Source organism: Dicentrarchus labrax, unplaced genomic scaffold, assembly GCF_905237075.1.
Source record: "Dicentrarchus labrax unplaced genomic scaffold, dlabrax2021, whole genome shotgun sequence".
In the NCBI taxonomy this organism is placed as follows: Eukaryota; Metazoa; Chordata; class Actinopteri; family Moronidae; genus Dicentrarchus; species Dicentrarchus labrax.
In genome coordinates, this window is record NW_026136703.1 from 21,545,144 (window position 1) to 21,572,566 (window position 27,423).

At 39.6% G+C, this 27,423-nt stretch overlaps 2 protein-coding genes and 3 long non-coding RNA genes across 6 annotated transcripts in view; 3 read left to right on the plus strand and 2 right to left on the minus strand.

Annotated features, from left to right (window-relative positions):
- LOC127360258 (T cell receptor beta chain MC.7.G5) overlaps positions 1-27,423 on the plus strand; it is a gene marked incomplete in the record, with an annotated part of 299,553 nt that overhangs the window by 83,478 nt on the left and 188,652 nt on the right.
- Positions 11-27,222, minus strand: LOC127360812 (uncharacterized). Its single transcript, XR_007883935.1, has 3 exons — positions 27,166-27,222; positions 26,253-26,356; positions 11-76 (listed from the first exon to the last, which is right to left on the minus strand). It is a non-coding gene; the product is annotated as an uncharacterized LOC127360812 (long non-coding RNA).
- LOC127360714 (sequestosome-1-like) lies at positions 4,517-9,194 on the minus strand. The gene is made up of 3 exons (XM_051395198.1): positions 9,010-9,194; positions 8,122-8,214; positions 4,517-4,821 (listed from the first exon to the last, which is right to left on the minus strand). The coding sequence occupies exons 1-3, from the start codon at positions 9,173-9,175 to the stop codon at positions 4,778-4,780; spliced, it is 303 nt and encodes a 100-aa protein (XP_051251158.1). The 5' UTR covers positions 9,176-9,194; the 3' UTR covers positions 4,517-4,777.
- On the plus strand, positions 18,501-26,391 carry LOC127360745 (uncharacterized). Its single transcript, XR_007883900.1, has 5 exons — positions 18,501-18,598; positions 18,688-19,108; positions 24,743-24,885; positions 25,174-25,872; positions 26,024-26,391. It is a non-coding gene; the product is annotated as an uncharacterized LOC127360745 (long non-coding RNA).
- LOC127360757 (uncharacterized) lies at positions 20,305-21,768 on the plus strand. Of its 2 annotated transcripts, none has more exons than XR_007883905.1 (3): positions 20,305-20,554; positions 20,665-21,474; positions 21,629-21,768. It is a non-coding gene; the product is annotated as an uncharacterized LOC127360757 (long non-coding RNA). The 2 variants fall into 2 exon arrangements; XR_007883904.1 differs by having other exon boundaries at positions 20,668-21,474.

Here is a 27,423-nt window from a genome sequence, read left to right on the forward strand (position 1 = left end):
ACATGGTGGGAGGCAGTGGATACCCAGAGACTGGAGTGAAGGTGAAGATAGCAGGGAGTGCAAATAAAGACCAAAACTGCACATTAACAACTGAAGAACTCCAGCTGAACAGGAGTGCAGTGTACTTCTGTGCTGCTAGATTACACAATGCTACATATCACTGCTCCTCAGTACAAAAACCTCCACAACACATGTTTTATCTCACACCTTCTTGCACCTGTATGCTTTAATCAGACCTTTATACAGAGGCAGCAGTGGTAGTTGACATGATGGTTGTAATGTTAAGAGGAGGAGGATACACTTATGACACCACCCACCTCATGCCTTCATGTTGGTTTGCTGATAGGAGGGTTTATTTAAAGAGGAGGATGGAAATAATCATAATCATCTGCCGACACACTGAGAATATCTTTTGTATCAACGATAAAATTATTACCAAACACAAAATACAACATGATCATCTTATTCCTAAGCATTCATTTGAACACTATTCTGGTTTCAGGTAATGTTATCCTTAGTTGTTAACATCTGTTTATACTTTAGTGTTTTACAGTGCTGCTATTTTAGCTGTAACTGAATTTTATTACATTGTTGAATTTACCAGCACTCATTCTTATACACTGTCTTGTCTTTTCAGCAGGTTCCTCTCTCAGTGACCAAGTCCATCAGACTCCAGCTGACATTTACAACACACCAGGACAAATAGCCAAGATCGAATGTTTCCACACCAATCCAAGCTTTAACCAAATCCTCTGGTACAAGCAAACAGACGGACAACTACAGTTCCTGGGATATTTGTATTTTAACAATGGATACCCAGAGAATGGAGTGAAGGTTAAGATAGAAGGGGGTGCAAATAAAGACCAAACCTGCACGTTAACAATTGAAGAACTCCAGCTGAACAGCAGTGCAGTGTACTTCTGTGCTGCTAGTATACACAGTGCTACATATCACTGCTCCTCAGTACAAAAACCTCCACAACACATGTTTTCAGCCTCTTGCACCTGTATGCTTTCAATTTATGAGGTGGTGATATATCTTATTACTACACTGTATTTTGTGACACATGACTGTCTGAATCTAGAATAAAAAGACATTTTATCTATAAACCTCCATCACCTCTGGGTTTACTGCCAAAGATAGTGACTAGCACCTGGAACCAACCACCCTCACGAAATGTTCACCATCCTCCTGTTTTATATTCATAAATGACACAAGACATTTTGTTTACAACTGACAGGTATCTCAAATCAGTGGTTCAAAATTAGAACTGGTAACTTGTATGATCACTGCCTCATATTGCATGTACAGCCTGATCTTCCATCATTTTAAAAAAGGTGTGTTCAATTCAGTGCATTAACAAAACTGTCCTCCTCAGCTGTCAGTGTTACCGATCTGAATGTAGGGGGACCTCCAGTACCTCCTAACATCTGCTCATACACTTCAACTGACCATGTAGGTTTTTATACAGCAGCTCACAGGAGAAGGGGACGTCACACACTGCAGAGACACACCTACATCCAACTTTTCCTCTCTCTGTGAATACACTGACAGATTCATATGAGACTTTGAGAGTTTTAGAACATGGACATTATCAAACATGGTCTCCTCAGCTTGTTGGTATTTGCGCTCTGGATACAAGGTTAAGTACCGCAAGATCTGAACATTTATTTCAAAGATCAAATGTCTCCTTATGCTAACTTTTACTGTTCTACACACAGGTCTCATTGATGGGAGCGATGTCACCCAGAATGAGACACTGTGGAAATTCAAGGGCGACAATGCAACAATAGACTGCAGACACACGAAGGGTGTTGGCTACAATGACATGTACTGGTACAGACAGCTGCCAGGAGAAACAATGAAACAAACTGTGTTCACATCACTTGGCATGGATAATCATTACTTTGGAAATTTTAGCAAAGAGAAATTCTCAGCCACCAAACCTGACTTTGCCAGTGGGACATTCACAGTGAACAATCTGGAGCCAGAAGATAAAGGCTTGTACTTCTGTGCTGTGAGTCAACACAGTGATACAGACACATGTGAAAGCTGAACAAAAACCTCAGTACACTGTCGGCATAAGTGCTGCAATTATCTCACGTACTGTAGAGGGACCTCAAGAACCGCAAATCCTCCCAGTTACACTTTGTGGATTTTGATAAGGAAGCCAACACATGACACTCCCATCTGCAACTTTATAGATCTCCAACTGCTCTTGACAATTATTAGTCCTGTTGCACTCTCTGAATGGGAGAACATGGACTTTTTCAAACGTGGTCTCCTAATATTTCTGCTCTGGATTAAAGGTAAAATCTACCAACAACATTATAATCTTTAACTTTTGTTAGGTTAACCAGCAAAAGTTAAAAATATGTTTAAATTGTCAACTATAGGACAGTTAAAATATTCACATGTGCTAACACCTTATTTTACACACAGGTCTAACTGCTGGGGATGATGTCACCCAGACTGACAAACTGTGGAAGTTCAATGGCGACAGTGCAACAATAGACTGCAGTCACACGAAGGGTGCTGGCTACTTCCAGATGTACTGGTACAGACAAGATGGAGGACGAGATGCTGTTATCAGTTTTGTTGAACTCATCACTGTAACTGTGATTTGTCTGATCAGCAGATTAAAATGATCTGATCTTCACTGTGTCCCTGTTCAGAGCTACAGGTATTATACTTTTACACTTACTGTGATGTAGATAGTTGTCAAGTTGCACAAAAACACAAACACGAGAAGAAAGAGTTGATTGTTGAGTCTCATGATCATCAAATACTGATGCCTGGAATGAAACTCAGCAATCAACTATCTTCAAGCCACCAACCCACAGTGTCCATCTTTCCTGGCTCTGTCTGGTGGATTCTTATTAATTCCATTCGTAGCAATTGGAGGAGCCAGAGGAACCAGATTTATTTACCTGATCTGACTCATGTACTACAGTCAGGATAAGTTTCAGTAAATATGACAAAAAGTTATTTTCATAAAAGTTACCTACTGCAGCTTTAATGACAAAACCAGTGAAATATGGATGTGTTCAAAGATTTGTTTGTATATATTATATTTTCTTAAACAGCAATTCAAACCCTCTGATAAGAAAATATGGCATAAATTCAATTACAGTTTGATTTTGTATGGAGTTGCAGTAATTATATTTTCAGATCAAAGCTGCAAGCAGCGTTGGAAGGGACCTCGCCATCCCCCCATGTCGGGGCCTGCACGGCGGTTGCCCGCCGCAGCCGCCCCACACCACTTCGACCCACGGCCAAGCCCTCATCGCCGGAAGCTAAGGGAAACCGGTCTACGTCGTCATGCGTTTCAGACACCGTGCAAAAGACTTCATAGTGAGACTCTTCACTGCGAACCATGGAAATTCAGCGCCACACCATGGACACGCCGTTTGGCAAAAAAATCTGTAGGAGGAGTTAGTTAAAATAGAAGCCCTGAAATGCCGGAAATGGCATCACAGTTTGACATTTGATTCAACCTGGCCAACTTTGACGGCACGCCACGGACACGCCTTTCAAAGTACAGTCACAAATAGCACAACTTTTAATCAGCAACATACTTTGACTGAGCAGACCAATTTTGAAGCAGAGCCAATGAATTCCCTAGGAGGAGTGCGTTCAAATATAATGTGAAACGTTCGCCGAAAGTTAAAATGAAAATCAAAATGTCCGACTTCCCGTAGGGTTTGGGGTATGGGTCCAAGAGGCTTTTCTGTACGTCTCGGCACTTTACACGTGCCTGCCGAGTTTCATACATATCGGTGAAACGTGGCGCCGGGACTGATTTTTTAAAATCTGCTAGGGGGCGCTACAAACACGCTTCAGGCACCACTCTACACGTGTCCTGTGAATTTCATATTCATAACCATTACGGTCTTCACACAGTGATTTACCCTGCCACCAGATTGCCACCTAGTGGCGGACTGTTGACACATTTTTAGCAAGCCTCAGGGAGCCATGGGCAAGCATCTTACCACGTTCCGCGCTCTAACAAAAAAAATGTATAGGTGGAAGTGGATGTGGCCTATATGGGGAGATTCAAGTTTTTTGAATGTGTGACAAACTATGCAGAAGTTATTAGCCTAAACACACTTTTTATGATAGTAGCACCACCTGGTGGCAGACCCGAAAGTGACGCAAAGAATATCCAATTTTTCACCAGGCTTGACCACTTTGCCAAATAATATTGATTTTTCGTATATTTTCAGGGGGGCAAAAACGCAGTCAAAGGGGGCTAAAAATACTAGGTAAGAATAATAATAAGAAACTTAGCAAATGCAATAGGGACCTCCAGCGGTCGCTGGCTCGGTCCCTAATAATAGCTAAGAAGAAACATAGCAAATACAATAGGGACCTCAAGTGGTCGCTGGCTCTGTCCTTAAATAGGTAAGAAGAATAAGAATTCTGCGGCAGCTGGCTCGGTCCCTAATAACAGTGACTTCATTCAACAGGTGTTTATTTATTCATTGTCAGAAAATACAGTCATACGTGTTTTTACTGTAACTCTGTTTACATGATACTCTGCCCCTCTAACAATAAACAATAAAACATACTGAAAAAAATAAAAGTTTAAAACAAGATTGAGGCCTGAAGAACATTAATCTGTTGTTTCCATGGAAACCAGTGAAGAAGAAGAAGAAGAAGAAGAAGAAGAAGATATACTGTATTAATCCCCTAGGGGAAGTGTGGGTTTGTGTGAGTGTGTGTCAGTAACACAGGGTGGGTTGGTGTTCAGGTTTCCAGCAGATGTTCTCAGAGGTCAAACGTTGTTTGGCTTGGGTTTGGACTTGGATTGTTCAGAAACTGTAGTGAAGAAAGAGAACACACACACACACACACACACACACACACACACACACACACACACACACACACACACACACAGGTTTCAGTGTGCACAGTGCCCTCTGCTGGTGACAGAAATGTACCAGGCTCGGCTTAATGAATAATAATTGTTAGTATTGAGTTGTTGTTGTTAGTTTGCTTTATTTAGATTTTTAGGGCCCGAGCACTGTAATTGAAGGGATTCTTTTTCCTCCCAAACAAACGCATTTTTGGAGGCCGCAACATGCTTGAAACGCGGTGCACATGTTCGTCGTGGCGAAAAATTCTAGGGGTCCACTATGAGCATAGCAAAATGGGCTCTCAGGGGCCCATAAACTGTACCACCCGGGGCCCCTTTCAACCGAAAGTTGTGCTATTTACGTTATTCTGTCAAACAGCATACACGTAGCTTGGGATTTGTCATAACTTCTGCGTACATTATCCGATCTCAATGAAACCTCACATGTTTAATAAGAGTCCCTCCCTGAACACGTCTACGTGATAATATTCAGTAACAGTGAGAGCGCTACGTAGTGGCAACAGGAAGTATCACGTTTTATACTTTCATGTTCTACTCCTAGCAAGATGATCAGATCCAGCTGAAATTTACTTATAAAAGGCAAAAAATATGTAATTTTTATACTTTTATATATATCTTCCAGCAGATTGACCAGATCCAGCTGAAGTTCAGTCAGAAAAGCAAAAAAGCCTCTTGGACCCATAACCCAAACCGAACAGGAAGTCAGCCATTTTGAATTTCGTGGTCATTTTCTGCGAATTTTTCAGAATTGGTATATAATTTTTTTTTCTGCGTATTGGGGAACACCTGAGGGTATCTGTAGGAGGACCAACATGCACCTGGGTGGGCTGATGGTTTTGTCTTTCTTCCTTAGATTGCTATTTATTTATTATTTATTCATTTATGAATGAAGTACACAGTTACATGGACAGTGCGATACATTGCAGTGCAGCAGTGACCTGTTTGAGTTTGAGGCCCCTCCAGTATTCACATTATTATTACATGAACACTTATAGTGACAAAAGACACAAATACTGTAAAAGTATGATCTTGGGTCTACGTTCAGTCTTGTTTTGTCTCAGAGAAACAACGTTGTAAAACTGTCAGTGAGTGCAGTCACTGCGCTCTCCCTCGCTGTCTCTGAGCTTCAGCTGCAGTTCAGATTCAAGAAATGTGGGAATTAAAATAATGGGAATCTTCATGTTTTCCACTGGGAACTCTGACTCCATCTGGGGATTATTAGCTGAGAACCATTGGAGCTGATAGGGATAACAGTTCACATATTAGTGTGCTAGTGCTCGCTAACTAGGTTTTACTGTGCTAATTAAAAGTTACAGTTACTGGTTAAACCTCAATGACACATCCAGGTTTACAATAATAAAGTAGATGTAGTCATGAAGAAGACGCTGTAGTTGTGCACTGCAGATATATCATACAATATAATACAAACACATAGTTGTCATTTTAAGAACTCTTACATATTTAATAAGCACATAACTGCTGTTCTGAATAAAACACATTAAAATGGACAGTGAGGGGCAGTATAACCCAACACAACAACAGACACATTACAAACAAACATTAGGGGCATTGGGGGTTAGGGGGTTACATCTGTTACCTGTTCTAGGATTCTATAAAATCATTATTCATTCCTTCGTAATGTTTATATATACCTATTATGTATATTATATATACCTATTATACATGTTATATATATATATATATATATATATATATATATATATATTATAACTAGGGCTGTCAAAGTAACGCGTTAACGCAAGATGATTAATTTCTGGAATTAACGGCGATCATTTTTTTTAACTCATTAACGCATTCCCGCCCTGTTTTACCCATAATTCAACCCCCACCGTGTTCATTCCTCGTCGCGTAAACAGCATTGCTGACACGAGCGAGATGGAGGAGCTGGAAATGATCAAGCACCTGAACCGCAATCAAGCAGCAATAAAAGCAACCCTGGACCAACAACACCAGAAACTGGTTATGCTGACGCCACCAGAATGGGACAAACTGCAGAGACTGAGCACTCTTCTAGAGCCCTGCAGGTAAGGAATACACATATAATGTGCAAATTGAAAAATTAAATTGAACTGATCAAGAATTAAATGTTTAACTGATTTGTCAGCATACCAACTGGTGTTCAAATAACTTATATATCACATATATGTGTGTGTTTGTTTGTGTGTGTTATTCTACTGCAGGTATGTAACTGAGATTCTAGGTGGAGAGGCCTATATCTCCTTCTCAGTAGTACTGCCTGCCCTCTGCCACCTGCGTCAAGTGATGAAGGTCTCTGAAGAAGGCCCTGCATATGTGGTGAGATTTAAGACAATCTTCATGGAAGACCTAGCCTCCCGCCAAGAAAATACTAACAATGCATGGCTCAAGCTTGCAACGGCGCTGGATCCATGTTTCAAAGACTTGAAGAGTCTGCCCAAGAATGAAAGGGAAGAGGTGTGGACCTCACTTGGAGGCATGCTTTATGAACAATCACCGAGAAGGTCTCTGCTGACATCTCAAGATGGACGACCCAGGAAGAAAACTCACCTTCTACAGATGGGCTCAGATTCAGAGTCAGATGAAGAGGTGCAATCTGACATATGAGACATACATAGGTTCAGAGCAGAGCCAAGCATAAGTATGGAGGACTGCCCCATGCAGTGGTGGGCTGCTCATTCAGGACCACATGACAAGCTGGCCCTACTTGCCCGCAAATATCTAGTGACTCCTGCATCCACGGTTCCATGCAACGACTCTTCTCAGTCGCCGGCCATATTGTTCAGAAAAAACAGTCCGCTTTAAATTCAGAAAATGTTAACCAGTTAGTTTGCCTTAGCAACTGGCTAAAAGATGAATAAATAAAAGGTAAAAGGGCCACATGTAATTGTGAGAAAGTGGAGTTCCATTCATCTATCCTGCATTTGCTAAAAAAAAAAGAGCAATGGCTAAGTTGCCAAAATTGTTTAGAATTAAATTATTTTTTGGGATTTGTCATTAATAAAAAACAAATGTAATATCCGCTTCTTGTCATTTATCTTTCTGTTCTGAGAACAGTACACAGAAAATGAGAATTTTTCAGTCATATTTAGGATTGTGATTAATCGAAATTAATTCAAAAACCCTTGTGATTGATTAGATTAAAATTTTTAATCATTTGACAGCCCTAATTATAACTGTACCTGACTGTAAAATAAAAGCAGGTCTCAGTGATGAAGACGAGGTTCAGGTTGTGTATGTACCTTTGATGTAGACGTTGAAGACGTTGTCCTGTACGGTTGTCAGAGCTGTGGCCAGTTCATTATCAGAGGAGAACACCACCATCTCATCATTATCTGAAACACACACTCAACATCACCATCATCATTGTTCGTCGTCGTCGTCGTCGTCGTCATCATCAATCAAAGATAGACGGAATAAAGTAGACCTGCCCACAGCAGGTGTCCATCAGCACACCTTTGCTCATATATTACAGACACGTGAATGTAAGCCCATAATGTTAGACATAGTAGATACAGTGGATACAGTACATACAGTATATAAAGTACATACAGTAGATACAGTAAATAAAGTACATAAAGGAGGCACTGAGCAGACACAAAAACTGTACACACAGACAACATCAACAGCAGATCAGATATAAAGGTCACAGAGGGTGAAACAGCAGAGGTCACACACACCTACAATGAACTGCTACTGAACTCAGATCAGCACTTTGGCTACAGGGATAATTTTGGGGAAGCAAGGAAAAGGAAACTAGCAACACTATATTATAAAACAGTGATATATTATAAAGCAGGGGTATATTATAAAGCAGTGATGTATTATAAAGCAGTGCTGTATTATAAAGCAGTTATATATTATAAAGAGGTTATATTATAAAGCAGTGGTATATTTTTTAACAATCTCTGATAAATGATTAACCCTGTTCAGTTTCGATTCCCTGTTTACAGGATAAACTGATGAACTAACTGTGATGAACTGATGAACTAACGGGGATGAACTGATGAACTAACTGTGATGAACTGATGAACTAACAGAGATGAATCCTGTCCTTAACAAGTGGAAACAAACATCTGAGCTCACATGCTGTAGCAGGTTATTATATATGTTTATTAAATCATATTTACCTTTGTAGTAGAGCTTGAAACGTTTTCTCAGATGAAACGCTTCTGCGATCTTGGTGTGAAAATACGCAAAGTTGCGATGGAAAAATGACTGAGAGACATCAAACTTCCGGACCTCCTTCACTGACTCGTTTTTCCCCAACAGGCGAGCGTGCACCTGCACCGGCATCCTGTAATCAGGGCCCGGGACTGACTTCACACAGACAATCTAAGTGAGAAACTTTCTTCTCGTCCTGCCTTTATCTAGAGCCACCTTCCTCTGTTGGCCTCTTGTGATTGGATGCTGAACGACTGTCAATGATAGTAACCTTAAATACTGTATAGAAGAGCATTAGGGCAAAAATTAATTGACTTTAAAGGGGAAAAAAGCAATGTCAGAATTCTGAATTTATATGAAAATTTTAATTTCTTCCTGCAAAACAAAATGTGACACATTCTTATGTAAGCACGCAACTTTATTATCACTGTACAAACACAACTACTTCAAAATTGGTCAGTACAGTCAAAAAACATTACTGATTAAAAGTTGTGCTATATGTGACTGTATGTTGAAGGCTGTGTCTATGGTGTGCCATCAAAGTTGGCCAGGTTGAACCCAATGTCAAACTGTGACAAATTTCAGGGCTTCTATTTGAACAAACTCCTCCTAGTGAATTGATCAGAACAATTTCAAAATTCGTGGATACAATGCAGAGAAGTTCAGGGTGTTACGTCATTAAAATCTTAACATTTGGTGATACGGTGTGTCCGTGGCGTGCCTTCAAAAATCAGCCTTGACATGACGATGGAAACCCTAAACCTACTGCTAAACCTAACTGCAGTACAGATTCTCCATTTGGACCCAAACTTTACAAGTTTGGTGAGAGCCCTGGCCTAAACGCATCTAAGTGCCAATTTTCATGTCGTGAATTAGACGTGACACGACCGCAGCCGTTCATTGCTGCATTTTATTTTTATTTTTATTTTTTATTTTTTCATTTGTATAGCGCCAATTCATAACAGAAGTTATCTCAGGACACTTTTCAAATAGAGAACTCCTTATAACATTATTTACAGAGACCCAACAGTTCCCACCATGAGCAAGCACTTTAACTTTTAACTTCCCCCAGTGCTAAAAACCTCAAAGTTTCCATAAACATACAGAATACGTGAACTTTCAGTTGTATATGCTCCATTCACAGGGCTCAAGAGTGATTGAAAACATGTCTTCTTTGCACGTATCTAACCAAGAGTTCCTGTCCCTTCACAGTCAGCTGCCACATTTCCTTTGGTTAGCAAGTCTGGAGAATGTGAATTTTCTTCCTCACCAGCCATGTGTTAACATTTAAATAGTGCAGTGTAAAGTCATTTCCTGGAACATACAAAGGAACTGACATTTCTGTTCTCAGTCTGTGTGGTTGAAAACGTCTCTTCACTGCATGTATCTAGTTCCTGTTTAGAGTTCTCACACAACTGACTGAGATATCACTATATATAAAAAAATTCTTTATTTGATGTATTTGGTTTTAGTAGCTATATTTTATAATGACAATGTGCTGCTCAGTCCCACCGAATGAACAACAACTCAGGATTAAATACATGCAGCACAGAAGATATATAATATATATATAAAAAAACAAAAAAAAACTTCTTGGGGTGGTATCTGTGTGTCATCCTCAAGCTCTGGTCCTCTACCAGAGGCCTGGGAGTTTGAGGGTTCTGCGCAGTATCTTAGCTGTTCCTAGGACTAATATATATACACATATATATATATACATACATATATATAGCAACAACTACACTAATAGTAGTGACTGATGGCGATGAACATGAAGAAGATGATGACGACGACAACGACGACGACGCGGGACAATGAGCAGTGATTATAGTAATAATAGTATCTGTAATAATAATATTAATTAAAGCTGCAAGCAGCGTTGGGCGGGACCTCACACTCCATGCAACTCGGGGCGTGCTGCGTGCGCATCATGTGCCGTTGTAACACGTGGTGCAGTAACACCTGCCGTCGTAACACGTGCAGACCACAACATGAAAATTTCACACAAATCAGACCAATGTGAAGTTTCGTTGAGATTGATCATGTATGCTGAAGTTATCACAACTTTCTTTTTCGTTGAAAGTCAGTCGTTGAAATTTGACGCCACGCTATGGGCATGCCGTTTGACACAGTCACAAATAGCACAACTTTTTATCTACAGTTTGTTTTGATTGTACTGACCAATTTTGAAATCACAATGGCCGACTTCCCGTTGGCTTGCACGTTACACGCGTCTACCAAGTTTCATACATATCGTGAAATGTGGCGGCAGGGCTGCTTTTTCTAAATACTGTAGGGGGCGCTACAAACATGACAAACATGAGTTTTGGTATGTGAGCTACAGGCAACAGTCTACACGTGTCCTCTGAATTTCATGTTCGTAAGTATTACGGTCTCCGCACAATGATTTACCATGCCACCAGAGCGCCACCTAGTGGCACATTGTTAACACATTTTTTAATCAAGCCTCAGGGAGCCATTGGCAATCATTGTGCCAAGTTTTGTTTTAATCACACGTGCGAGAAAATCACCATGGAATTCAAAATGGCCAACTTGAACAAGATGCTCAATTTGATGTTGTTGTTGGATTTAATCAACTCTATATCTGTGTAGTTTAATAAAGGCCAAAACTGCACATTAACAATTGAAGAACTCCAGTTGAGCAGCAGTGCAGTGTACTTCTGTGCTGCTAGATTACACAATGCTACATATCACTGCTCCTCAGTACAAAAACCTCCACAACACATGTTTTATCTCACAACCTCTTGCACCTGTATGCCTTAATCAGGCCTTTATACAGAGGCAGCAGTGGTAGTTGACATGATGGTTATAATGTTAAGAGGAGGAGGATACCCTTATAGCACCACCCACCTCATGCCTTCATGTTGGTTTGCTGATAGGAGGGTTTACTCAAAGAGGAGGATGGAAATAATCATAATCATCTGCCGACACACTGAAAATATTTTTTTATCAACGATAAAATTATTACCAAACACAAAAGACAACATGATCATCTTATTCCTAAGCATTCATTTGAACACTATTCTGGTTTCAGGTAATGTCGTCTGAGGTTTTGACATCTGTGTCGGGCTCAACATCGTGGGGTGTTACAGTGGTTTAACTGTATTAGGTTAATCAATTAATGGTTATCAAAATTTATAATTATCAAAAGATAATAGAAAATGACTTTAATTAATATTAAAGATCCTCGGGGCACCACCCTTAAATAAGGGAAACGATAATCAATAATCGATTGATCAGTCTCATAAAAATACACCAAACTATTAATTCAGAAGTCAGATTTATAATTGAATTAATAAATACAACCAAAATCATTATTAATAGCTAAAGTAGGAGCTTTGGAGTTCTACATAGAAAAGGTTGGTATCACCCACTCTTATACGAAATTAAATAGGCCAGCATATATAAACACAAGCATTTATTAAAAGGGATATAATAAAAGCAAACAGAGGAAAATACACTGTATACAATCTAACTTAAAGAAACTAAGTTAAAGGAAAAAGGTGTGTGTGTGTGTGTGTGTGTGTGTGTGTGTGTGTGTGTGTGTGTGTGTGTGTGTGTGTGTGTGTGTGTGTGTCAAGGAGGAGGAGGAGGAGGAGGAGGTTTAAATTTGTGTACTGTAAATAAGCATTAAAGGCCAGATGGTCCAATCATCTAAATTCAAAACTTATTCCTTTAGCTTTCTATTACTGCCAAATGAGTGAACAGATTATTTTAAATACTCAGAGTAAGACAAAGCAACAACCACGTCAACAAGACCCAGGACCCCCACTGACAGTGCCTGTTAAACCCACCACCCACCCTGAATCTATACATTACATTAATGCTCATCCATTGGCAGTAAACCTGATTCTGATTCAGAAGTCTACCATTAAAGGTGTTTTTTGTTGTTGTTTTTTAATAGGGCAATAACTTCTAAAGAAAGAAGGAAAAGGTTAGAATGAAGTTATACAGTGTCGTCTTTATTCTAATTGCACTGCATTCAACCTCAGATTGTTATTGATACCTCTGTCCTTTAAATGTTAAGTTAAAGTCGATCATTGTGAGTGAATCTGCAAACAAAAACAAACATGACCTATTACAAAAATATGCATTAGGTCATCCATTGAAGTACATAGTTAAGATCAATTCTCTAAGTTCAGAGTCAGTGCTGTATTTTCAACAATCTAACATCTAATATTGTATTATTATAGTACTTACTAGTTAGGTGCAACTCTTTACAAATTTGTTTGTTCAGATTATAAGAGGTATTTATTGTTTTGCTTCCTTTCATAAGGTGGGGGTATATCTTTACTGGTGTGCCGTGGTAGTTGACATGATGGTTTTAATTTAAGAGAGGAAGAAGCTCTATGACACCGCCTACCTTAAAAAGGTTGAGTTTGTTTTCCTGATAGGAGGGTTTACTCATAAAAGAAGATAGAAACAGTATACCAACCTACACTGTGATGAAAACAGAACCAATAACTACACTGAACTTAATAAAACACAACATCATGATAATCTTCCTCTGGATAACCATAAATGTTATACTAGTTTTAGGTAATAAAAAAGTCTTCATTGTTATTTTAACATGTGTATTTACAGTTGTCTGGATGCTGTAGTTAATTACATTGAATTTGCATGTTCAACCAGATTCAAGAAAAAGGACTTAGAGGATTTATTTGCACTCACTAACTGTGATTTAATATGTTCCTCTCTCAGTGACAAAGTCCACCAAACTCCAGCTGACGTGTACAAAAATCCAATGTTCACACAGTATTCAGGATTATAACCAGATCTACTGGTACAAGCAAACGAAGAACGGGCAGATGCAGCTCCTGGGATACATGAATGTAAACGATGGATATCCTGAAGATGGAGTGAATGTAAAGATGGAAGGGGGTGCACTGAAAGACCAAACGTGCACATTAATAATTGAAGAACTCCAGCTGAACAGCAGTGCAGTGTACTTCTGTGCTGCTAGTTCACACAGTGCTACATATCACTGCTCCTTAGTACAAAAACCTCCACAACACATTTTGTCATCTCGCTGCTTCAGCTCACAGCCTCTTGCACCTGTATGCTTTCCTTTTATGAGGTGGTGATATATCTTTAATCAGACCTTTATACAGAGGCAGCAGTGGTAGTTGACGTGATGGTTATAATGTTAAGAGGAGGAGAATACACTTATGACACCACCCACCTCATGCCTTCATGTTGGTTTGCTGATAGGAGGGTTTACTCAAAGAGGAGGATGGAAATAATCATAATCATCTGCCGACACACTGAGAATATCTTTTGTATCAACGATAAAATTATTAACAAACACAAAAGACAACATGATCATCTTATTCCTAAGCATTCATTTGAACACTATTCTGGTTTCAGGTAATGTTATCCTTAGTTGTTAACATCTGTTTATACTTTAGTGTTTTACAATGCTGCTATTTTAGCTGTAACTGAATTTTATAACATTGTTGAATTCACCAGCACTCATTCTTATACACTGTGTCTCATCTTTTCAGCAGGTTCCTCTCTCAGTGACCAAGTCCATCAGACTCCAGCTGACATTTACAACATTTCAGGACAAATAGCCAAGATCGAATGTTTCCACACCAATCCAAGCTTTAACCGAGTCCTCTGGTACAAGCAAACAAACGGACAACTGCAGTTCCTGGGATATATGTTAGCAAACACTGGAAACCCAGAGAATGGAGTGAAGGTTAAGATAGAAGGGGGTGCAAATAAAGACCAAACCTGCACGTTAATAATTGAAGAACTCCAGCTGAACAGCAGTGCAGTGTACTTCTGTGCTGCTAGTTTACACAGTGCTACATATCACTGCTCCTCAGTACAAAAACCTCCACAACACATGTTTTCAGCCTCTTGCACCTGTATGCTTTCATTTTATGAAGTGGTGATATATCTTATTACTACACTGTATTTTGTGACACATGACTGTCTGAATCTAGAATAAAAAGACATTTTATCTATAAACCTCCATCACCTCTGGGTTTACTGCCAAAGATAGTGACTAGCACCTGGAACCAACCACCCTCACGAAATGTTCAACATCCTCCTGTTTTATATTCATAAATGACACAAGACATTTTGTTTACAACTGACAGGTATCTCAAATCAGTGGTTCAAAATTAGAACTGTTAACATGCATGATCACTGCCTCATATTGCATGTACAGCCTGATCTTCCATCATTTTAAAAAGGTGTGTTCAATTCAGTGCATTAACAAAACTGGCCTCCTCAGCTGTCAGTGTTACCGGTCTGAATGTAGGGGGACCTCCAGTACCTCCTAACATCTGCTCATACACTTCAACTGAGAAGGGGACGTCACACACTGCAGAGACACACCTACATCCAACTCTTCATCTCTCTGTGAATACACTGACAGACTCATATGAGACTTTGAGAGTTTTAGAATATGGACATTATCAAACATGGTCTCCTCAGCTTGTTGGTATTTGTTCTCTGGATAGGAGGTTAAGTACCGCAAGATCTGAACATTTATTTCAAAGATCAAATGTCTCCTTATGCTAACTTTTACTGTTCTACACACAGGTCTAATTGATGGGAGCGATGTCACCCAGAATGAGACACTGTGGAAATTCAAGGGCGACAATGCAACAATAGACTGCAGACACACGAAGGGTGTTGGCTACAATGACATGTACTGGTACAGACAGCTGCCAGGAGAAACAATGAAACAAATTGTGTTCACATCACTTGGCATGGATAATCATTACTTTGGAAATTTTAGCAAAGAGAAATTCTCAGCCACCAAACCTGACTTTGCCAGTGGGACATTCACAGTGAACAATCTGAAGCCAGAAGATAAAGGCTTGTACTTCTGTGCTGTGAGTAAACACAGTGATACAGACACATGTGAAAGCTGAACAAAAACCTCAGTACACTGTCGGCATAAGTGCTGCAATTATCTCACGTACTGTAGAGGGACCTCGAGAACCGCAAATCCTCCCAGTTACACTTTGTGGATTTTGATAAGGGAAGCCAACACATGACACTCCCACCTGCAACTTTTTAGATCTCCAACTGCTCTTGACAATTATTAGTCCTGTTGCACTCTCTGAATGGGAGAACATGGACTTTTTCAAACGTGGTCTCCTAATATTTCTGCTCTGGATTAAAGGTAAGATCTACCAACAACATTATAATCTTTAACTTTTGTTAGGTTAACCAGCACAAGTTAAAAATTTGTTTAAATGGTCAACTATAGGACAGTTAAAATATTCACATGTGCTAACACCTTATTATACACACAGGTCTAACTGCTGGGGATGATGTCACCCAGACTGACACACTATGGAAGTTCAAGGGCGACAGTGCAACAATAGACTGCAGTCACACTACAGCCAGATGTACTGGTACAGACAGCTACCAGGAGAGGGGATGAAGCAAATAGTTCTCACCTCTACAACTTCACCACATAAATATGAAAGTGGCTTCAGTGAGAACAAGTTTCCAGCGCAGAAGAACGACCCTCAGACTGGATCTTTGACAGTGGAGAAGCTGCTGCCTGAGGACAGTGGAGTGTATTTTTGTGCTGTGAGTCAACACAGTGATACAGGTGACTGAGACAGCTGTACAAATACCCAACTGTTGCTGTCACAATGAATAATTCAATTCAATTCAATTCAATTTTATTTGTATAGCGCCAATTCATAACAGAAGTTATCTCAGGACACTTTTCAAATAGAGCAGGTCTAGACCGAACTCTTTAAAATATTAATTACATAGACCCAACAGTACCACCATGAGCAAGCACTTGGCGACAAGGGCAAGGAAAAACTGCCTGTTAAAAAGGCAGAAACCTAGGACAGATCCTCCGGCTCTAGGTGGGTGGTCGTCTGTCTCGACCAGTTGGGGTGAGGGTGAGGGTGAGGGTGAGGGGTGAGAGAGAGAGAGAGAGAGAGAGAGAGAGAGAGAGAGAGAGAGAGAGAGAGAGAGAGAGAGAGAGAGAGAGAGAGAGAGAGAGAGGTGCACAGCAACAACAGTATTGGCAATGGCAATCTAGCAGGACCATGGCAGGAGGCTCCACCAGGATCGACAAGAACCTGTGAGACGAGAAAGCACAAGAACTCCGGGGAAGAAGTGAAATTAGTAACATGCATTAATGGAACATGAATGAGTGCAGAAAGAGAGAGGAAGGGAGGAGCTCAGTGCACCATGGGAAATCCCCCGATAGTCTAGGCCTATAGCAGCATGGTGGATTCTTGTTAATTCCATTAGTAGCACTAGAAGGAGCCAGAGGAACCAGATTTATTTACCTGATCTCACTGTCAGGATAAGTTTCAATAAATATGACAAAAAGTTATTTTTTATAAAAGTTACCTACTGCAGCTTTAATGACATAAAACCACTGAAATATGGATGTGTTCAAAGATTTGTTTTTATATATTATATATTCTTAAAGAACAAGTCAAACCCTCTGATAAGAAAATTTACAATAAATTCAATTCGGTTGGTTTTTTATGGAGTTGCAGTAATTATATTTTCAGATTAATCATTTAGTTGACAGATAGTCAAAATAAAATAGTAAACATCACCAATCATCAATCCCAGAGTCATTATTAGCTTGTTCTGCAAAGAAAACAAAGCCCAAAACATAGCTAATGTTTGGCTTTTTTGGTCTTGATAAATGTTCACAACATAATGAAAATCTGTCTCCTCCCATCTAAGCTGATCCCTGAACGTCTATTCAGTCAGTCAGTGCAAAGACAGAGAGGAAGATAAAGACATCATGATCAGCAAGCTCAACAGGATCACTCTGCTGCTTCTCTGGCTCTCCTGTAGGTTTCAATTCAAATTCTAAAAGTTCCATTTTTTGAAACCATCTCTGTTTTCTTAATGTTTTCTCTTTAAATGCAGGTTGTTCACTGAGCACTAAAGTCCATCAGGCTCCATCGTCAATATTAGGAAGTCCCAATGGTTCACCAGAAATCAGCTGCAACCATTCAATCAGTTCATACAATCAAATATTGTGGTACCAGCAGCCGATGGGGGACTCTGACCTTAAACTCATTGGATATATTTATTATGATAATCCAACTATCGAGGATAAATTCCGACAGCATTTCAATATAACTGGACATGGCTCCACGAACTCTCAACTTCATGTGCAGAAACTCAGAGATCCAGAAGACAGTGCCACGTACTTCTGTGCAGCGAGTAAGCACAGTGACTCAATTTCCCTCTCCCCTTTACAAAAACCCTCTCTGATAATCAGCCACATAAAGTCACGCTGAAGAGGAGCACACCTGCATCGAACTGCAGCCTGTGGCAGGAAATCAACACTGATATCAACCTTAAAACGGTCTTTTCCTGTGTTTACCAGGAGAACAGGACACTGTACAAATCCACTGATGAAGACATGTGACGGTCCGTAAAGCAGACTCCTCCTCCTCGTCCTCTACATCCAGCTCTCTTCAGTTTGCAGTCATTATTGTTTTCTTTTCATCTACGTTACAATCATGATCAGACTTCTTATACATTTAGCAGCTCTGCCGTTCTGTTTAACAGGTAATATGCATTAACTCCTAACTAAATATTTTCAATTAAGTTTAAGTTTATTCGTCACTAAAGCTGTTTGTTTTAAATGTCTCTTGCAGAACTCTCAAAAACCAGCGTTCATCAGACTCCCACTGCCATGATTAAAGATGCTGGAGAAGACATCCTGATGAACTGCAACCATTCAAACACTGATTTTACAATGATCCAGTGGTACAAACATTCTGCTGGGGAAAATGATATGGCTTTAATTGGTTATGTACGACTCAGTTCTAGCGTTGTTGAAGATAAATTCAAAGACTCTTATAATGTGAGCGGTCATGGATCAAGTCTGGCACATCTTCATATTCCAAAGAGTCGATCCGAGAACAGCGCAGTGTATTTCTGTGCAGCCAGTAGAGCACAGTGCTACACAAACCCTCCGTCTTTAACAAAAACCTTCTCTGACGCAGCCAGTTACAGAAATTACCACTTGAACCACATTGTGAATGACTGATAGACAGCTGGTGCACCATGAGACAGGTAGATTCTTAGTTTATCCATTAGGGTGCAGTGTTTTTCCAGATCTGTTGATTCTGAATTTGATGTTGTTGAATTTAATCAATTCTATATACGTGTAGTTTATATGGTGAATATTACTAATTCAACATTTTAACATTTTTAACAGCAACAACAACAATTCATGGACTGAAGAGACTGTGTTTTGTTTGGTCTTTAAACAGCAGTAACATCACATAAAATGTATTTGTTATTATTAACACTGCTATTTATTACTTCCTTGAGGTGGCAGTGTGTATTTTACCCCCAGCGGTGCATAATGGTAACTGGCATGATGGTTTTAATATTTAGAACAGGAGGATATGACGTTGTTTTTCTGATAGGAGGACTTAATCAGAAAGGGAGGAGGGAATCCTCTGTATACCAGCATAGTGAAGAAAACAGCACCAGAAACAAGACTGACTTTAAAAACACAACATGATGATCATTGTCTGCTGCATAACCTTGAATGTTATACTGGTTTCAGGTAATGAAAAGACTTTTTAGATAATTGGTATTTATCTTTGCAAAAAGATTGTTTGCCTGAATTATGAAAGAAAGTTTCATACTACAGGCTCTGGCATGTAAACTGAATTATATAAAATGAAATAAAAATAAACACATGTACTTTCAGAGATTCAAAGAAACCATTGGGCTTTTAAACTAAAGCTTTAAACTTTATTTCCACTTCCTCTCTAACTTTAACTGGTGTCTGGTGCTCAACTGCAATCACTGATATATTATGTGTTGTTTCTCTTTATGGCTTTTCCACAGGTTCCTCTCTAAATGAACTAGTCTACCAGAATCCAGCCCACACTTTCAACAAACCTGAAGGAGCAGCTAAAATTGAGTGTTCACACAGTATTCAAAACCATGATACAATCCTCTGGTACAAGAAATCAAAGAACAGACAGCTGCAGTTGCTTGGATACATGGTGGGAGGCAGTGGATCTCCAGAGAAGGGAGTGAATGTGAAGATAGCAGGGAGTGCAAATAAAGACCAAAACTGCACATTAACAATTGAAGAACTCCAGCTGAACAGCAGTGCAGTGTACTTCTGTGCAGCCAGATTACACAGTGCTACATATCACTGCTCCACAGTACAAAAACCTCCATAACACGTTTTCATCTCACAGCCTCTTGCACCTGTATGCTTTAATCAGACCTTTATACAGAGGCAGCAGTGGTAGTTGACATGATGGTTATAATGTTAAGAGGAGGAGGATACACTTCTGACACCACCCACCTCATGTCTTCATGTTGGTTTGCTGATAGGAGGGTTTACTCAAAGAGGAGGATGGAAATAATCATAATCATCTGCCGACACACTGAGGGTATCTTTTGTATCAGCGATAAAATTATTACCAAACACAAAATACAACATGATCATCTTATTCCTAAGCATTCATTTGAACACTATTCTGGTTTCAGGTAATGTCATCTGGTGTTTTACAGTGCTGCTATTTTAGCTGTAACTGAATTTTATAACATTGTTGAATTAACCAGCACTCATTCTTATACACTGTGTCTCATCTTTTCAGCAGGTTCCTCTCTCAGTGACCAAGTCCATCAGACTCCAGCTGACATTTACAACACACCAGGACAAATAGCCAAGATTGAATGTTCACACACCAATCCAAGCTTTAACCAAATCCTCTGGTACAAGAAATCAAAGAACAGACAGCTGCAGTTGCTTGGATACATGGTGGGAGGCAGTGGATCTCCAGAGAATGGAGTGAATGTGAAGATAGCAGGGAGTGCAAATAAAGACCAAAACTGCACATTAACAATTGAAGAACTCCAGCTGAACAGCAGTGCAGTGTACTTCTGTGCTGCTAGTTTACACAGTGCTACATATCACTGCTCCTCAGTACAAAAACCTTCTGATATCTTCATGTTACAGGTTACACCTGTATTAACCCATTCTAGCCAATGTTGGTCTTCCCTTTCATCCAGATCAGATATTATAATGGGAAGTTCCTTATGTTCCTAACAACAGCCTCAGACGTTCAGCAGGTCTGCAGTGCCTGCACCTTATTTCAACAAGATAACTATCAAATGGTTGTCCAATTATCTGAATGCAACTGTCTATTACTGACAAATAAATTAACAGCTCCATAAGTTTTTAAATATTCAGACTAAGAGACCAAGTTCATGTTAGCAGTGTCTCTGGTAGTACATCATATCACATCATACAGCGACACTCCCACAACTCTTCATCTCTCTGCTGTAACGTCACACCTCCCATCACACACACTGACACCGACTCCGGTCTCCAAGTTCATGTTACTCAGAACACAATAATGATCACTGCTGGTCTGATCAGACTCTCTGCAGCTCTGCTCTGGATTGTAGGTACTGTACACTCTGATGCTGGGGACTGAGAGGAGAATCTGTTACTTTAAAGTCATACTAATGGTTTTATATTGGTCATTCTGTCAGCATACAGAGGACCTGATGGTGGTCCTGTAACATGACATGTGATTTTCTTTTTTACCCCCACAGGTCTAATTGATGGGAGTGATGTCACTCAGACACCTTTGCTGTGGAAGGTCAAGGATCAGTCTGCCACAATGAACTGCAGTCACAACAAGGATGCCAGTTATTTCCAGATGTACTGGTACAGACAGCTACCAGGAGAGGGGATGAAGCAAATAGTTTTCACCACTACAACTCCACCACATAAATATGAAAGTGGCTTCAGCGAGGACAAGTTTCCAGCGCAGAAGAACAACCCTCAGACTGGATCTTTGACAGTGGAGAAGCTGCTGCCTGAGGACAGTGGAGTGTATTTTTGTGCTGTGAGTCAACACAGTGATACAGGTGGCTGAGACAGCTGTACAAATACCCAACTGTTGCTGTCACAATGAATAGAAGACATCATCACTGTGTATAATTCTCTGTAGGAGGAGCTGGAGACCTGTATGCTACATTAAGATTTTGAGTAGTCAGTGTTATTTGTTATATCAATAGTTTTGTAATATATATGTTATACTGGAGTGTAGAAATATGTTGAAGTTAAAGGTCAGTGAATGTGAAATGACATACCAAACAAATACAGACATTGTCACATCACTACTTTTTACATGCTGTATTAGGTTTCTTTCTCTGACCCTTAAATGTAAAAAAAAAAACTTTTCCTACTTTTCATGCATTGCAGAACAGTGTGAAATTATTACACATTATTTTGTGACAGATAACTGTCTGAATCTAGAATAAAAAGACATTTTATCTATAAACCTGCATAACCTCTGGGTTTACTGCCAAATATAGTGACTAGCACCTGGAACCAGTTGAATCCAAACCCTATCAAAAAAGTTTTATGACTCTGTGTCTGATGTGTCCTGACTACTAAAAAATGTTAATAAAGAGCAATGTAGACAGCCTGTCTGTTAATTCACATGTATCACCAGTGTGTGCTGTCTCACAGTAATAACACACCTTTTCACAGATAGCATCATCATGTGACAGGATGGAGGACGAGATGCTGTTATCAGCTTTGTTGAACTCATCACTGTAACTATAATTTGTCTGATCAGCAGATTAAAATGATCTGATCTTCACTGTGTCCCTGTTCAGAGCTATAGGTTTTATACTTTTGCACAAAAACACCCAATAATTATATTTTCTCAAAGAGCAAGTCAAACCCTCTGATAAGAAAATATACCATAAATTCAATTACAGTTTGGTTTTGTATGGAGTTGCAGTAATTATATTTTCAGATTAATCATTTAGTTGACACATAGTAAAAATAAAATAGTAAACATCACCAATCATCAATCCCAGAGTCATTATTAGCTTGTTCTGCAAAGAAAACAAAGCCCAAAACATAGCTAATGTTTGGCTTTTTTGGTCTTGATAAGCGTTCACAACATATTGAAAATCTGTCTCCTCCCATCTAAGCTGATCCCTGAACGTCTGTTCAGTCCGTCAGTGCAAAGACAGAGAGGAAGATAAAGACATCATGATCAAAAAGCTCAACAGGATCACTCTGCTGCTTCTCTGGCTCTCCTGTAGGTTTCAATTCAAATTCTAAAAGTTACATTTTTTGAAAACATCTCTGTTTTCTTAATGTTTTCTCTTTAAATGCAGGTTGTTCACTGAGCACTAAAGTCCATCAGGCTCCATCGTCAATATTAGGAAGTCCCAATGGTTCACCAGAAATCAGCTGCAACCATTCAATCAGTTCATACAATCAAATATTGTGGTACCAGCAGCCGATGGGGGACTCTGACCTTAAACTCATTGGATATATTTATTTTGATAATCCAACCATCGAGGATAAATTCCAACAGCATTTCAATATAACTGGACATGGCTCCACGAACTCTCAACTTCATGTGCAGAAACTCAGAGAGCCAGAAGACAGCGCCACGTACTTCTGTGCAGCGAGTAAGCACAGTGACTCAATTTCCCTCTCCCCTTTACAAAAACCCTCTCTGATAATCAGCCACATAAAGTCACGCTGAAGAGGAGCACACCTGCATCGAACTGCAGCCTGTGGCAGGAAATTGACACTGATATCAACCTTAAAACAGTCTTTTCCTGTGTTTACCAGGAGAGCAAGACACTGTACAAATCCACTGATGAAGACATGTGACGGTCCGTAAAGCAGACTCCTCCTCCTCGTCCTCTACATCCAGGCAGCTCTCTTCAGTTTGCAGTCATTATTGTTTTCTTTTCATCTACGTTACAATCATGATCAGACTTCTTATACATTTAGCAGCTCTGCCGTTCTGTTTAACAGGTAATATGCATTAACTCCTAACTAAATATTTTCAATTAAGTTTAAGTTTATTCGTCACTAAAGCTGTTTGTTTTAAATGTCTCTTGCAGAACTCTCAAAAACCAGCGTTCATCAGACTCCCACTGCCATGATTAAAGATGCTGGAGAAGACATCCTGATGAACTGCAACCATTCAAACACTGATTTTAATATGATCCAGTGGTACAAACAGTCTGCTGGGGAAAATGATATGGCTTTAATTGGTTATGTACGATTCACTTCTGCGGTTGTTGAAGATAAATTCAAAGACTCTTATAATGTGAGCGGTCATGGATCAAGTCTGGCACATCTTCATATTCCAAAGAGTCGATCCGAGAACAGCGCAGTGTATTTCTGTGCAGCCAGTAGAGCACAGTGCTACACAAACCCTCCGTCTTTAACAAAAACCTTCTCTGACGCAGCCAGTTACAGAAATTACCACTTGAACCACATTGTGAATGACTGATAGACAGCTGGTGCACCATGAGACAGGTAGATTCTTAGTTTATCCATTAGGGTGCAGTGTTTTTCCAGATCTGTTGATGTTGAATTCGATGTTGTTGTTGAATTTAATCAATTCTATATACGTGTAGTTTATATGGTGAATATTACTAATTCAACATTTTAACATTTTTAACAGCAATTCAACAATTCATGGACTGAAGAGACTGTGTTTTGTTTGGTCTTTAAAACAGCAGTAACATCACATAAAATGTATTTGTTATTATTAACACTGCTATTTATTACTTCCTTGAGGTGGCAGTGTGTATTTTACCCCCAGCGGCGTGTAATGGTAACTGGCATGATGGTTTTAATATTTAGAAAAGGAGGATATGATGTTGTTTTTCTGATAGGAGGACTTAATCAGAAAGGGAGGAGGGAATCCTCTGTATACCAGCATAGTGAAGAAAACAGCACCAGAAACAAGACTGACTTTGAAAACACAACATGATGATCATTGTCTGCTGCATAACCTTGAATGTTATACTGGTTTCAGGTAATGAAAAGACTTTTTAGATAATTGGTATTTATCTTTGAAAAATGATTGTTTGCCTGTAGTATGATAGAAAGTTTCATACTACAGGCTCTGGCATGTAAACTGAATTATATAAAATGAAATAAAAATAAGCACATGTACTTTCAGAGATTCAAAGAAACCATTGGGCTTTTAAACTAAAGAAACATTATTTTATTTCCACTTCCTCTCTAACTTTAACTGGTGTCTGGTGCTCAACTGCAATCACTGATATATTGTGTGTTGTTTCTCTTGATGGCTTTTCCACAGGTTCCTCTCTAAATGAACTAGTCTACCAGAATCCAGCCCACACTTTCAACAAACCTGAAGGAGCAGCTAAAATTGAGTGTTCACACAGTATTCAAAACTATGATACAATCCTCTGGTACAAGAAATCAAAGAACAGACAGCTGCAGTTGCTTGGATACATGGTGGGAGGCAGTGGATCTCCAGAGAAGGGAGTGAATGTGAAGATAGCAGGGAGTGCAAATAAAGACCAAAACTGCACATTAACAATTGAAGAACTCCAGCTGAACAGCAGTGCAGTGTACTTCTGTGCTGCTAGTTTACACAGTGCTACATATCACTGCTCCTCAGTACAAAAACCTCCACAACACATTTTGTCATCTCGCTACTACAGCTCACAGCCTCTTGCACCTGTATGCTTTCCTTTTATGAGGTGGTGATATATCTTTAATCAGACCTTTATACAGAGGCAGCAGTGGTAGTTGAGATGATGGTTATAATGTTAAGAGGAGGAGGATACACTTATGACACCACCCACCTCATGCCTTCATGTTGGTTTGCTGATAGGAGGGTTTACTCAAAGAGGAGGATGGAAATAATCATAATCATCTGCCGACACACTGAGAATATCTTTTGTATCAACAATAAAATTATTACCAAACACAAAAGACAACATGATCATCTTATTCCTAAGCATTCATTTGAACACTATTCTCGTTTCAGGTAATGTTATCTAAGGTTTTGACATCTGTTTAAAGTTAAGTGTTTTACAGTGCTGCTATTTTAGTTGTAACTGAATTTTATAACATTGTTGAATTTACCAGCACTCATTCTTATACACTGTCTTGTTTTTGATTGATGTCTTTTTCAGCAGGTTCCTCTCTCAGTGACCAAGTCCATCAGACTCCAGCTGACATTTACAACACACCAGGACAAATAGCCAAGATCGAATGTTCGCACACCAATCCAAGCTTTGACCGAATGTTCTGGTACAAGCAAACAGACGGACAACTACAGTTCCTGGGATATATGTTATGAAACGCTGGAAACCCAGAGAATGGAGTGAAAGTGAAGATAGAAGGGAGTGCAAGTAAAGGCCAAACCTGCACATTAACAATTGAAGAACTCCAGCTGAACAGCAGTGCAGTGTACTTCTGTGCTGCTAGATTACACAGTGCTACATATCACTGCTCCTCAGTACAAAAACCTCCACAACACATTTTGTCATCTCGCTGCTTCAGCTCACAGCCTCTTGCACTTGTATGCTTTCATTTTATGAGGTGGTGATATATCTTTAATCAGACCTTTATACAGAGGCAGCAGTGGTAGTTGACATGATGGTTATAATGTTAAGAGGAGGAGGATACACTTATGACACCACCCACCTCATGCCTTCATGTTGGTTTGCTGATAGGAGGGTTTACTCAAAGATGAGGATGGAAATAATCATAATCATCTGCCGACACACTGAGAATATCTTTTGTATCAGCGATAAAATTATTACCAAACACAAAAGACAACATGATCATCTTATTCTTAAGCATTCATTTGAACACTATTCTGGTTTCAGGTAATGTCATCTAGTGTTTTACAGTGCTGCTATTTTAGCTGTAACTGAATTTTAAAACATTGTTGAATTAACCAGCACTCATTCTTATACACTGTGCCTTGTCTTTTTAACAGGTTCCTCTCTCAGTGACCAAGTCCACCAGACTCCAGCTGACATGTACAACACACCAGGAGGAACAGCTGAAATCAACTGTTCACACAGTATTCAGAGCTATGACCGAATCCTCTGGTACAAACAAACGGAAAGGCAACTACAGTTCCTGGGATATTTGTATTTTAACAATGGATACCCAGAGACTGGAGTGAAGGTGAAGATAGCAGGGAGTGCAAATAAAGACCAAAACTGCACATTAACAATTGAAGAACTCCAGCTGAACAGCAGTGCAGTGTACTTCTGTGCAGCCAGATTACACAGCGCTACATATCACTGCTCCTCAGTACAAAAACCTCCACAACACATTTTGTCATCTCGCTACTACAGCTCACAGCCTCTTGCACCTGTATGCTTTCATTTTATGAGGTGGTGATATATCTTTAATCAGATCTTTATACAGAGGCAGCAGTGGTAGTTGACATGATGGTTATAATGTTAAGAGGAGGAGGATACAGTTATGGCACCACCCACCTCATGCCTTCATGTTGGTTTGCTGATAGGAGGGTTTACTCAAAGAGGAGGATCGAAATAATCATAATCATCTGCCGACA

Coding starts and splice junctions, on each gene's coding strand:
- LOC127360714 (XM_051395198.1), bottom strand. CDS start 9,175: ATGCCGGTGCAGGTGCACGCTCGCCTGTTGGGGAAAAACGAGTCAGTG. Junction 8,215..9,009: donor TTTCAAGCTCTACTACAAAG/GTAAATATGATT, acceptor TGTGTGTTTCAG/ATAATGATGAGATGGTGGTG. Junction 4,822..8,121: donor CTTCAACGTCTACATCAAAG/GTACATACACAA, acceptor TCTTCACTACAG/TTTCTGAACAATCCAAGTCC.